Source organism: Amia ocellicauda, chromosome 18 (assembly GCF_036373705.1).
Source record: "Amia ocellicauda isolate fAmiCal2 chromosome 18, fAmiCal2.hap1, whole genome shotgun sequence".
Taxonomy (NCBI): domain Eukaryota; kingdom Metazoa; phylum Chordata; class Actinopteri; order Amiiformes; family Amiidae; genus Amia; species Amia ocellicauda.
The window spans coordinates 3,591,562-3,606,303 of record NC_089867.1 but is presented as its reverse complement, the minus strand read 5'-3'; the positions used below and the strand labels follow the sequence as shown (position 1 = coordinate 3,606,303).

The following is a 14,742-nucleotide window of genomic DNA, read 5'->3' as shown; positions in this document are numbered from 1 at the left end:
ATATTACTAATTATATTTCAAATTCATTAAAGAGCATAGCATAAATAGGTACAATAGCATTAAAATACCTAATTTTATGGGAGACATTTTCAAGCTCAGTGTACAAAATAAAATGAATCAAACTGATTTAGGTCAAGATTAAAATAATACATCCACCCCCACCTGCTAATAGAAAATTACAAACCTGTTTTCAGTGGTGGCATCATTTTTTGTAAGATGATTTTTTAAAAATACATAAATATATCCACAATCAAGTCCTTTTATGTAAAAACAAATATGTATCACAAACATAGGAGGGTCCTTTGACAAAACTACAGAAAGCATTATTTCCGTAGGTATTGCATTACTGATGTGAAAAAGAAACAGGAGAAATCAAGTTCTCCGGGTGTTGTACTGCTAACAAGACTGCCTAGAATCTTGGGAGGATGCAGTTACACAGGATTCAGTGGAGGTAGGTAGCCACAAAATAGCCTTGCAGTTGAAAGCCAAATGGATAATGTAGCTATGTATCACAACCTGGTGGGCACTTATAAACCATGTTTTGTTGTTACTATGTTTTTAGCTGAATTAGAGGTAAAATTAACACTTGTATTTATAGCAAGTAAGGAACATTTTTAGACTGTATTGAGTACAGATTCAGCCTAGAGAAAAATAAACACTCCACTTAAGAGAGTGTAGTGTGTTTAACTGCCAGTAGATAAATATTTTTAATCATGCTATTCCTCTCTCTTTATTAGCTGAATGGATTCCATTGCATTTGGATGAACTAATGCCTCCAAAGTCATTTCCAGCAAACATTGGGGTGTTATCCAACATGACTATACCTCAGATTTTGGAAAAAAGCATGGATCATACTGTTGAAAATGGTAAGCTTTGGAGTGCAGGGTTACAACCTAATTGTAATCCCACAGTAAAACCACTTTCAGTTTCAACTGCTGTTGCCTTAGGAACATTAACACTAGAGCAGCCAAGATTTCGGACTACATACAACCGCCGCACCCGCAAAATATGCGGCTCCAGCTCTGTAACGAAAATTAAAACCAAAGAGTTGGATATAACTTAATATTTTTATACATGAACATCACACACAACATTTTCATGACAGAAACACTGTATTTACATTGTAAATTTCAGTATTTTTTGTATTTTTTTGTATTTTTTCAAAACAAGTGCATATACATAAACATGAAAAAACTAATAATAAACTTTATGCAATAAACTGTGTAAACTGGTGTAGAAATTGGTATGCACATATATTAGCAGACTTATACAATTGTGTGTGTCTGTGTGCCAGTGAACAGTGCTGGCTGAAGGGTGAGGTATATCTCACTCCTGTATAGAAACTGAATTGTACTGCCAGCAGCAGTCTAATAAATGCTACACCAGCCAGACTGTCGCAAGCCCTACACCTAATACAAAAGAATTAGCATCATGATCAAACAGGTGACTGATCAAATCATTGATCCAGAGACCTGGGTTTTCAAAGTGATCAAGAATGAATTCCAAAGGAAAGATAGAAACTTGCTGATCTGATCAGAGGACAGGCAGACGAGACCTGTATCGGGTGTGATTCTTAAATTGTTTATATTTTGTGACAATTGTGTGTTTAGACATAACCAGTGTATATTACAATGGCATGGGATTTTTTCTACACAAATATTATAGTGTGTACCCAATAAAGGTTTCAGGCTAAGAAAACATTTGGGAGACAATAATAAGGGGACACTGATTATATATTTACCCCTTATAATCATGTGCTATTTCTTTGAAAAACTAAAAACAGACCTTTTATCAAAGCATTTTATGTTGATAATAATATAATTAAACAATTACTTTGGCATATACACACGTCTTCTTTAGGTCAGAATTTTATATTCGGTCTCCATAATGAAGGTTACAGGGTTTTATATATATATGTTATGGTAAATGTGTGAAAACGGTAAATGTATACATTTCCTGGTGCCAGAGGAAATGTGTATTTCCCACGGATAATCTGTCCAAATTTGGACAGTGACACAATTGTCATCATTTTGGCTCTGTATGCCACCACAATGTATTTGAAAAGAAACAACTAAGATGTGCTTTAAGTGTAGACTTTCATCTTTAATTTGAGGGTAGATACAGTGAGGGAAAAAAGTATTTGATCCCCTGCTGATTTTGTACGTTTGCCCACTGACAAAGAAATGATCAGTCTATAATTTTAATGGTAGGTGTATTTTAGCAGTGAGAGACAGAATAACAACAAAAAAATCCAGAAAAATGCATTTCAAAAAAGTTATACATTGATTTGCATGTTAATGAGGGAAATAAGTATTTGACCCCTTCGACTTAGTACTTGGTGGCAAAACCCTTGTTAGCAATCACAGAGGTCAGACGTTTCTTGTAGTTGGCCACCAGGTTTGCACACATCTCAGGAGGGATTTTGTTCCACTCCTCTTTGCAGATCCTCTCCAAGTCATTAAGGTTTCGAGGCTGATGTTTAGCAACTCGAACCTTCAGCTCCCTCCACAGATTTCTATGGGATTAAGGTCTGGAGACTGGCTAGGCCACTCCAGGACCTTAATGTGCTTCTTCTTGAGCCACTCCTTTGTTGCCTTGGCTGTGTGTTTTGGGTTATTGTCATGCTGGAATACCCATCCACGACCCATTTTCAATGTACCGGGCTGAGGGAAGGAGGTTTTCACCCAATATTTGTCAGTACTTGGCCCTGTCTATCGTCCCTTTGATGCGGTGCAGTTGTCCTGTCCCCTTAGTAGAAAAACACCCCCAAAGCATAATGTTTCCATCTCCATGTTTTACGGTGGGGATGGTGTTCTTGGGGTCATAGGCAGCATTCCTCCTCCTCCAAACACGGCGAGTTGAGTTGATGCCAAAGAGCTCGATTTTGGTCTCATCTGACCACAACACTTTCACCCAGTTCTCCTCTGAATCATTCAGATGTTGGCAAACTTCAGATGGACCTGTACATGTGCTTTCTTTAGCAGGGGGACCTTGCGGGCGCTGCAGGATTTCAGTCGTTCACGGCATAGTGTGTTACCAATTGTTTTCTTGGTGACTATGGTCCCAACTGCCTTGAGATCATTAACACGATCCTCCCGTGTAGTTCTGGGCTGATTCCTCACCGTTCTCATGATCATTGAAGCTCCACGAGGTTAGATCTTGCATGGAGCCCCAGACCGAGGGAGACTGACAGTTATTTTGTGTTTCGTCCATTTGTGAATAATCGCACCAACTGTTGTCACCTTCTCACCAAGCTGCTTGGCGATGGTCTTGTAGTCCATTCCAGCCTTGTGTAGGTCTACAATCTTGTCCCTGACATCCTTGGACAGCTCTTTGGTCTTGGCCATGGTGGAGAGTTTGAAATCTGATTGATTGATTGCTTCTGTGGACAGGTGTCTTTTATACAGGTAACGAGCTGAGATTAGGAGCACTCCCTTTAAGAGAGTGCTCCTAATCTCAGCTCGTTACCTGTATAAAAGACACCTGGGAGCCAGAAATCTTGCTGATTGATAGGGGATCAAATACTTATTTCCCTCATTAACATGCAAATCAATGTATAACTTTTTTGAAATGCGTTTTTCTGGATTTGTTTGTTGTTATTCTGTCTCTCACTGTTAAAATACACCTACCATTAAAATTATAGACTGATCATTTCTTTGTCAGTGGGCAAACGTACAAAATCAGCAGGGGATAAAATACTTTTTTCCCTCACTGTACATCCAAATTGGGAGAACAGTGTAGGAATTACGCCCATTTTTATATGTGTTCCCCCGAGTTTTAGGGGCTCAAAAGTAATTGGACAAACTAACATAATCATGAATTAAAAGTTCAATACTTGGTTGCAAATCCTTTACAGTCAATGACTGCCTGAAGTCTGGAACCCATAGACCTCACCCTATGCTGGGTGTCTTCCCTGGTGATGCTCTGCCAGGCCTGTACTGCAGCTGTCTTTAGTTCCTACTTGTTCTTAGGGCATTTTGCCTTCAGTTTTGCCTGAAATGAAAACAAACCAATCAGAGAGATTGAAGGAACTGCTCATGATCCGAATCATACGTACACCCTCACCTGTGAACCATTTATCGCATGGGCATGTATGGCTGCCAAGGGAACTGGTTCCCTTGTATTTATTGATGATGTGACTGCTGACAAAAGCTGCAGGATGAATTCTGAAGTATTTAGGGCTATATTATCTGCTCAGATTCAGTCAAATGCTTCAAAACTCATTGGACGGCACTTCACAGTGCAGATGGACAATGACCCGAAGCATACTGCGAAAGCAAGCCAACACTTTTTTAAGGCGATGAAGTGTAATGTTCTGCAATGGCCAAGTCAATCACCTGACCTGAATCCAATTGAGCATGCGTTTCACTTGCTGAAGGCAAAACTGAAGGCAAAATGCCCCAAGAACATGCAGGAACTAAAGACAGCTGCAGTGCAGGCCTGGCAGAGCTTCACCCGGGAAGAAACCTAGTATCTGATGATGTCTATGGGTTCCAGACTTTTGTCCAATTAATGTTCAGCCCCTAAAACTGGGGGGACCACAAATACAAATGGGTGTAATTCCTACACTGGTCACCCAAATTAAAGATGAAAGTCTACACATAAAGCACATCTTGATTTGTTTCCTTTCAAATCCATTGTGGTGGTATACAGATCCAAAATGATGACAAGTGTGTCACTGTCCAAATATTTATGGACCTAACTGTATCTGCAAAGTTAGAAGACATATCTTTATAATAAGAAAACAAAAACAAAAGCTTAAACCAACAGCACAGCACGGATCCCAGTGCTGTTAGGCAACAATATTAATATATATATACGGTATATTAAGACAGATTTTTAATGCTCACAAACTCCCAGCATAATCCCACAAACTGAACAACAAAAAGAGATTGAGATACTGTAGCAGCACTGTATACAGCAAGCAGGGCAGGGCTGCTTGAGTAACAGCATACAGTAGCCTTTGCATTCACAGTTTCCATTGTAACAACAATGGCCCTTTTGGTAGTATCTATGACTCGAAAAATAACATATTATGCAAGTAAAAATGTTTCTCTTTTTAATTCACAGAAGACAATGACTCTCATGAACCTCAGGGGAGACTAAATGAAAATGTAAGTAATAATAATAGACTTTATATACATACCATATGTTTTCACAACGTGTAACTCAGTAGCCTATAATACAGTTCTCCTGCACTAAGGGGGCCAATATAGCCTCCTCTTAAAGCCAGCTATTGAGCTATCATTAACAATCATCCCTTGTGTAATCTTCTTAATTAGTCATTCTACTACAAATGATGCACATTAGCATGCAATGTGTGTGTATTTGCAATATAGATGGTTACACAGACTTATTTAATCATTTCCATTTTATTTATATATATATATACACTCACCTAAAGGATTATTAGGAACACCATACTAAAACTGTGTTTGACCCCCTTTTGCCTTCAGAACTGCCTTAATTCTACGTGGCATTGATTCAACAAGGTGCTGAAAGCATTCTTTAGAAATGTTGGCCCATATTGATAGGATAGCATCTTGCAGTTGATGAAGATTTGTGGGATGCACATCCAGGGCACGAAGCTCCCGTTCCACCACATCCCAAAGATGCTCTATTGGGTTGAGATCTGGTGACTGTGGGGGCCAGTTTAGTACAGTGAACTCATTGTCATGTTCAAGAAACCAATTTGAAATGATTCGACCTTTGTGACATGGTGCATTATCCTGCTGGAAGTAGCCATCAGAGGATGGGTACATGGTGGTCATAAAGGGATGGACATGGTCAGAAACAATGCTCAGGTAGGCCGTGGCATTTAAACGATGCCCAATTGGCACTAAGGGGCCTAAAGTGTGCCAAGAAAACATCCCCCACACCATTACACCACCACCACCAACCTGCACAGTGGTAACAAGGCATGATGGATCCATGTTCTCATTCAATACTCAGACCGGCCCGTCTGGCACCAACAACCATGCCACGCTCAAAATTGCTTAAATCACCTTTCTTTCCCATTCAGACATTCAGTTTGGAGTTCAGGAGATTGTCTTGACCAGGACCACACCCCTAAATGCATTGAAGCAACTGCCATGTGATTGGTTGGTTAGATAATTGCATTAATGAGAAATTGAACAGGTGTTCCTAATAATCCTTTAGGTGAGTGTATATATATATATATATATATATATATATAAAATCACCTATATAATCTTAACAGAAGAGGCAGATTTTTCTAATAAATTTTGATAATAAACATGGAAAATCATTGTAGTAACATATGTGTGTATGTATAGTATATTAATACAAGGTAAAGTTACAATATGAAATGCTATTTGCAAGAAACATGTTAATGTCACTTACAGCTGTGTGACAAGTTCACTGCATTATATTTTGATATTTAATGTAAGCATCATTGGCTTGGAAACTTAATTGTCTTTTATGGATTGACACTGTGTGAAAAAACACCTTTTACAGCATCCACAGATTTGGTCAGAACTGTTAAATTGGTTTTAATGTTGAATGGGGAAATACAGTTTCAGCACCTCTTGTACCAAAGCTCAGAATGAAAGTCCTCAGTTTTATTATATATAGTTTTATTTAATGATTTTCAAGCCACTGTATCAGATCCACCAGACTCTTGCCATGCATCGCAAACAGAGAGAGCTAACATTCCAGACCAACAATTTCTGGAGCTTATTTAACACCAATGTATTTGGTGAAATGCCCAATTCCATTTATATAAAGCCTGGGTTAAATGTGATATATCTGGAATAGTATCCAGCAGCAGAATACTAAGTGCCTCATCATGTTGTACATAGCTTTATGGGTACAGCCTTCCTGTTTAATTGCATTTCCCAGATGGTCAAAAACAGCTTTGTGCTTGGGCAATGTTTTAAAAGCCTTTTTTATTTTTGTGATAAGCTTGTCTGTTTTCAGGAAAGTATTTGCACATATATAACTGGCAATAGTTGCTATGTGGGCATTGCAAATCAAATATACAGTTTATTTGCTTTTTCTGCTGGTGTAAATTAGCAATCTGGGGAAATATCTCTTTCTAAGTTGACCTGTGGCATGAATGGCCCCCTATTCAGAAAAACTGCAGTGTGTGCCAAACAAGTTATATCTGTCAGTGTAAAATACCCCAGGTGGATACTGTTCTCTCTAAAATGAAACATTTTGATGTAGTTGGTAAATCAATGTTAAAGTTCCCTGAGCTTTTCTCAAAATAAATACATTGAATTTCACACAAAAATCATCATAATTAGTTTCTCATATTTTAATTAATCACAGCCTCCTGATTCCAAATAAGATAACATTAGGTTCATCAAATTATAGGGTAAAGTGCCACACAGTTGGGTATCAGACTTCAAATAGTGAAAAGCTGAATTAGTCTACATAATACTTAAATGTTAACAAACGTCAGAAAGGGTAGCTTGTATGGTTACAGTATTTAAAAAATATATTTCTCTGCTTTTACATATTTGAAGGAAAAGCTGATTGATATGCAGATCTTGATAAAGCAATCACTGCAGAAAGGAGCCGTGCGACTAGAAGACAAAAAAAACAACATTTCCAGAGCTACCACGAGGATACAAATTATGTATGATCTGTTGCGTTCTGAAAATCATGGTAAGATTAAAGATTATGATTTCACATTTAAGTTGAATATTCTTATTCAGTACATCATTTTACATTTTTATCTGTGGGGATGTAGTCAAATTCTAGTTCTAGGAAAACTGATTTAATACTAGGTAAAGCATTTGTAAATTTTGCATACTCCATTTTGACACCTACAACTACAAGTGTTTTAAATGTTCCTTCAATATATAAATTATTCAGTATACGCATGTAAAATATCATAGAGATTCTACTAAGAAATACAATTTTAACTTTATCCCTGTCAATTTCTTACAATAATTGGTTGGAGCAGTATTATTTCAATGGTCAAATGGTTTATGATAAATATGTCACGTCCACTGTCTGTGGGGTACATCTTAATTTTGTCTCAGAAGCAGCCACTTCTGACCCAACAGTTTAATAACAAATTTTGTCAATAATATTGTAGAACAAAAAAAATACAGTTTAAAAAAAATCATAGATTAATATATTTCACTTTTTAAATAGGAGGAAAAAGCACCTATCACATTTAAAGCAATTCATAACAATTATATAAATAATTATAACCTTGTGAGAAATGTTTTCTAAATATGTATATAATTTCAGACATCTCTCAGGCCTTTATGACGTGTCTGCAAAATCGGATTCTCAGACTCCTTCAAGCACAAGACAAAAGTCACAGGAATAAGGATAACTGGGTGGTTGGTCAAGCAATGACTGATAACTTTGTGTTGGAAGGAGGTTCATTTAGGTATGATTACCTTTGGGGATTTTACAGGGGAATAATGGAATACATAATAAGTAGATAGCTAAAATCTATTAATAATCCTTGCAGAAAAGACAAGATATGCATATGTTTGTGTTTAGATGTAGGACTTAAAACCTATAAATTGAGCATTCTGTTTCAGTTGCTGATATTGTCTATTGAAAGATAAATCATAGATCACAGTACATTTACAAAACATTTTTTTTGTATGTATGTGATGGTTTACCCAACAGTTTATGATAATATGGAGTAAACCAAATGGCCAGACAAATTATCATTTAGAGATATATTTAATTAATTTAAAGATATCTGCAAATATTTCAAGATATCTTCAGATAATTCCATATATCTTCAAATATTTCAAGATATCTAAATTGTTTAAAGATATCTGCAAATCAGAGATATCTGCAAATCATTTATCTAATTTAAAATTACATTTAGAGATATCTCTAAATTATTTGCTGATATCTTGAAATCATTTAGAGATATCTTGAAATCATTTAGAGATCTGCAAATGACTTCCCGTTCATTTAGAAATATCTCTAAATCATTTCGAGATATCTTCAAATCACTTCCTGTATGTAGCCCAAGATTATCACTTCCTGATAACTTGTTCATTAATTTCTATGTAACTGAATGAGGAAAAAGGAAGTGATAATCTCAGCCAAAATACAGGAAGTCATTTGAAGATATGTTGAAATGATTTGCAGATATTATTAAAAGAGCAGAAAGTAATTTGAAGATATCTCAATGATTTAGAGATATCTCTAAATGAATAGGAAGTCATTTGCAGATATCTCTAAATAATTTAGATATCTTTAAAAAGCTCCTTATTTAGATATCTAAATAGTTTGCATATATATCTTTAAATGTAGAGATCTTTAAATGATTTAGAGATATCTCAAAATATTTGAAGATATCTTGAAATGCATTTAGAGATATCTAAATGAAAATGTGGCTTGCCATATAAACCATACATGTGGTTGTAGTAAGTATTTACAATCTTCACTTGAAAGCGTTATTTGTGATTAAGGTTAGTGAATATTATAAATTATACTATATTCATGCAAAATGTACAACTCTTTATTTATGTTACATAACATTAAATGGCAATTATTCAACTACTATATTTCATTAAATTTGAAAAATAGAAATAGAATTGAACTTTCTATAAGTGCATCGTATGATTCCTGATAAAGCCGAGATCAGTGGTCTCCAAACCTTTTCCTTGAGGTCTCCAATCCACTTCATCTTATACGTCACCCTAAATCACCAATTTCTAAATACTGGGAACAGGGTATTCTTGCATCAAGAAGCTGAATGTATTCAGAGGATTGCTCTAATGTTTTAAAAATTACTGAATTTACCACACCACAATGTTCACAATGAAATACTTCAAAGGGTTTATAATGTTTACAATGAAAACACTGCTTCTATCAGAAAGCTGAAAATACTTAGACATATTGAAAGACAAGAACATTGTACATTGTTGGGGGACAGGGTCTGTTTTATAAATATATAACTTTAAATGCTCAATAGTAAAGTGAATTCTAGATTGTAAATTTGAAAAATAAAGGCTTCAAAACAACCGCTAATTTTTATTATTTTTTGTTTTTCACCCTTTTTAAAAAGGTCTGTCTTTAGAACTGCTATCTTTTTTTCTTAAAGTATACATTATGAGGTTTTATATGTAGGTTTTAGGTATTGTATTCCAGTATGTATATGTGCAAACAAAATGTATTAATATATTTTTGTTTCTTAGGCATACACTATGGGTTCATATGGAAGATGTAGTAGCTTCTGCATTAGCTCAAGTTTTAGCAATAATTGATGGGGATGACAACTTGGATAACATTCATAAACAGCCCGCAGATAAAACAAGCATCTGGCTAAAGTTTTTTCAGGATGAGAATCTTCTGAAAATTCCCCCAATTCCTTTGTATGTAAAGTTTTTATTATTATTATTATTATTATTATTATTATTATTATTTTATTGTTTTGGTGATATGTGTGTATTTGTGTGTATGTTGTGGGTGGGGTTGTAATTAAAGTTGTGTTGTCTCTGTATGACTTTAATAACACTAGTAATATGAACAACAATAATAATAAAATAGGGCAAGTACTGCTTTATAAATATCTTGCTAGATAGTGCATTAAATCATAAAACTCATATAGAGAGTAGACATTATATAGGAATTATATATATATAGTTAAGAGAAGTAATAAAACGTTTGGAACAGACACGAGTCTCATTGTAAAATCAGTAAATTGAAACAATAGTAAATGCATACATTCCAACCTGTGTAACTGCACAATCAAGCAATGCAATTAAAATACAAAATATGGTTTTACATGAGCATAAGAGTGCTAGGGAACTGAGATCAGGTACATGGTATCACAGTTGCAGGCATGGGCATCACAGCATCAGTGGGGATATGATTAAACCTGATGGAGGTGAGGGACAGAAGATTGACATTAGAATTGCCTGTTGAGTATTCTCACAATTATAAATTATCAACTGGACCTCAGTGTCTGAGACCACATATTTTTCCAAACAAGGGTGGCAGTCCCCATCTATGATGCCCCTAACCTGTGGGACTGCTTTTAATGCTGCCAGACTATGTCATAAATTATGTATGAGCATACCATACATGTATGGGGGGATGAGCAAAAACTTCTGTACTAACATCAACTAATATGCACTTAAACAGCAATACAAGCATAGGAAATCAAGATCATGGCTGGGATTAAATCAATAAATTGAACCACCAGTACATATCAAAATAGACATCTGTACTCAGCGCTTGCTTTATTCATTGGCAGATATCTCTTCTACTTAGATATACAATTGCTCTCCAGTTCAGGTCTGTAGTTTGCTATTAATAGGTGGTTCGCTGTTATCTAATACAGCTCAGATTTGGATTTAATCGGGCTCTCTGTCTCCACTTAGGTGGATTAGTTATTGACCAAGATTCTTACACCACTAATATTTATATTGACATTTTATTTTATTATTATTTGTTCACAATTTACAATATACCTGATTTAAATATATTTTTTTAATTATTATTGGATAATATTACATTTTCCTATATATAGATTTCTAAACTTTAAATACTGTTCATAACCATAATTATACAGTTAGAGATATATAGGTTATATCATATGTATATAAATGCTTTTCTAACAATCAATGAGTTTCATGTACATTTGATATTGTTTTGTAGGGAAGCTGGCATTCAGATACCAGTTTTCTCTACTGTTGATGGGCAGGAAATATCACAGTGCAGATTTCCGTTCAGTTGGATCCTCAAAACCAAACTTGATCAGATATGGAATAATGTGGTTGAACTTCAAGGTATTTCTATATTTTATATATCTATAGTATATTTTATAATCAAAATAGTGGTTACCAAGATAATTCACCAGCCATAATATACTAGAGATAATATAACAATCCATTACATTTTCCTATTAGAACTGAGAGAAACTATATATATATATATATATATATATATATATATATATATATATATATATATATATAATTAATGAAAATGCAGTAAGAAGCACATTTATTGAAAATGCTTTCCAAGTTTAATTAGAATATAATTCCACAAATAAGACACAGGGACATTTCTACAGTTCAAATTCAAAATCAATTTGAAAATATGTGGCTCACTTCATCAGTGTTGCCGAATTAATTTAACATTTGTCTTATAAAATTATGAAATTTTATAAAATAATGGATATTGCCTTAAAATAGCATTTAATGAAGAAGGGAAATATGAATACAAATGAAACAATCTCAATTTGGATTGAAAGATACTGCACAATTATGAATATTAAGTGTAAGACAAAATAGAAAGATATTTAAGTATGGATCTTAAAGACAACATAAAGTAAATTTGTTTACAAATACCTGTGCATTCTTGTATTTCTTTGAAGGAAATTCCCCAATACCAAAACTGGATTCAGCTAATCATTTTGAGAATTTGATTAAGGCAGATATCCCTTGGATAAATGACGTCAAGGTGACACCTGAATTATTTGCCATGTATGCTGAAGATTTGGTAAAGATGTCTGTCCCTGGACAGTTGCCCAAACTTTACAAGGTAAGATGCAACTCTAAAATGAAATACTTAACCAATTAATTAATTACTTGTCATAGGTACAATTTTCAGGACATCCAATCAATGTATTACTCTGTACACCAATCTCTAACCACAATGTGCAATTTGAAATATTAAGATGTATATTTGATTAAAAAATATATTTATCTGACATACCTGTGCATTCGGCATGTGGTAATGGTACATACACAGTGTATTATATACTGTACTTTACTAGGAAATTAAACACAGCGGGGTAACAGGGCAAAGCACAAGCAAACCCACAATACAGTAACTTATACACACACAGTGGGCTACATAGATTCAACAATAGTTATATACAGTGCAGGTAAAAGGTAAAACTCATGTAGCTTCCGCACAGCACAGGAGCAGTCACCTCCTGCTCATCCTGCGCACTAAGAGCGGAGTGAAAGCAAACTCTCACACAGAAAGTTGTTACAATCTGGAACTCCCCAGCGATGTGGTTGAAGCCGATAATTTGCGAACATTAAAAATCCTTGGATCCTTGGATCCACTAGTTAATAATGGACACCAAACGAGCACGATGGGTTGAATGGCCTCCTCTCGATTGTAAACTTTCTTATGTTCTCTAATTGTGCTGTTAAGAAAGGAACTATATACAGAGCAGGGCCAACTCGCATGCCCTCCGCTAATAACAGGAGCAGCATCTCTTACTCAACTTTAACACAGTAAGATCTCAGCTGCAGTGCTCCATTGACCGCTCTCCACAAGAGACTGAAGATCATGCTGCCAGCAGCAAAGCTGAAGCTCAAGCACACACTCTAGGGAGTAATGAAGCTGCTGTCAATCCTAGCTGGAACCAGGAGAGCACATAGATCACTTGAGCCGGTGGAGGAGCAACTCATGCAGCGAGAATTGGGGACCTGCTGGGCCGCAGGTTTAGTGACACTATGCGCTTGTGGCTGCTCTACCTTGGGGAGAGTGCACTGAGGCTGAAAGCGATCACGCTGAAACAGCGTAGCTGAAGCTCAAGCACTCAGGCTGCTCTGAGGGAGCGAGAAACAGTGATTACTCTAGCTGTCGGAGGAGCCCCTCATATGGTGGGATATGTAGGGCAGGCCGGGGACCCAAGTGTTGCTTGTTACCTTTCTGACTTTTACACTAAGACAGATTTAGGGACCTTAACACTGATCTAGATCCCATGGGCCTCAGGGTAGCACACACTGCACTGTATCTTGCACTCCCTGAGGTAAACCAACAAGAACTTTATTGAGAACAGGCTTATCTCAGGCTGGAGCCGGATTTCACTGACTGACTCTCTAGCTCTAACTCCCACACAACTCTCTAACCCTACACACTCTGATGCGGGAACCGGGGCACCCCTATTTATTAGTATTTACAGCGCCCCCCGTGTTCCTGCGCAGGGCCAACCCCTGACCACCGGAAGTAACTAAACCCCAAAGTTACATAAACACATAATGGGAAGTAACCCTTGAACACAAACCCTACCCGCCTGGCCAAATTTTGGAGAGAGTGCCCTAACAAACTACTTTTCACTTCCTAATTAAATCACCACCCCCTTCCCAGTCTGCACTGCCTTAAAGTGGCAGTCCGGTAACATGCTGTTTTGCTTTTTGTTTTGTAGAATGCATACATTCGCAGAAGTGAAAGTAAACTGCAGTGTGTAACCGCAGTACTCAGGCAGTACAGTCACAGTCATAGGGATTGCGTTGCCTATGACCAAAAATCTCCAATGTATGTTTTTTCCTAAATAAAATCTTTATTTTAACAAGATGTGGACATATTTGACACCATGTAGATAACCACATATCAGAAAACGAGCGCAACGCTCTTACCTCATTTTTGGATTAAACATGAAAATATTATATTTTAAAACCGAAATTGAGTCAAAAGATGAATCAAAAATAAGGTGTTTTTAACCTATATTTAAAAAGAACAAAAAACAATCGGACTTACCATCTTTGGATGAGTATTACATTTAAATGAGAGGTATGGGCTCAAATTAGTGCCATAAGTAATGCATTAAAAATAAAAAATATTGTAAACAAAAAAAAAAGTTGAGAAAATATATATCGAGAGCAAAAAACAAACAAACTTAAAAGCAAATTATATTAAATCAAGAGCAAAACTCTGACGCAATCGCCTGCAGTTCCTGTCTGTGGCTGCGACGCTGCGATCTTTGCTTTCGCCGCCGGTTTCTTTGCTTTCGGTTTATTTTTTTTCGTTTATGAGCTTTGGCGC

The 14,742-nt window shown here is 36.0% G+C and overlaps 1 protein-coding gene across 1 annotated transcript in view; it reads left to right on the top strand.

The window, feature by feature from the left end:
- LOC136713732 (E3 ubiquitin-protein ligase rnf213-alpha) overlaps window positions 1-14,742 on the top strand; it is a 112,436-nt gene that overhangs the window by 43,825 nt on the left and 53,869 nt on the right. The window contains exons 20-27 of the mRNA XM_066690935.1: window positions 336-451; window positions 738-866; window positions 5,071-5,114; window positions 7,491-7,632; window positions 8,227-8,371; window positions 10,149-10,325; window positions 11,614-11,744; window positions 12,335-12,501. Coding sequence (XP_066547032.1) covers window positions 336-451; window positions 738-866; window positions 5,071-5,114; window positions 7,491-7,632; window positions 8,227-8,371; window positions 10,149-10,325; window positions 11,614-11,744; window positions 12,335-12,501 — 1,051 coding nt within the window. The remainder of the gene's footprint in view (window positions 1-335; window positions 452-737; window positions 867-5,070; window positions 5,115-7,490; window positions 7,633-8,226; window positions 8,372-10,148; window positions 10,326-11,613; window positions 11,745-12,334; window positions 12,502-14,742) is intronic.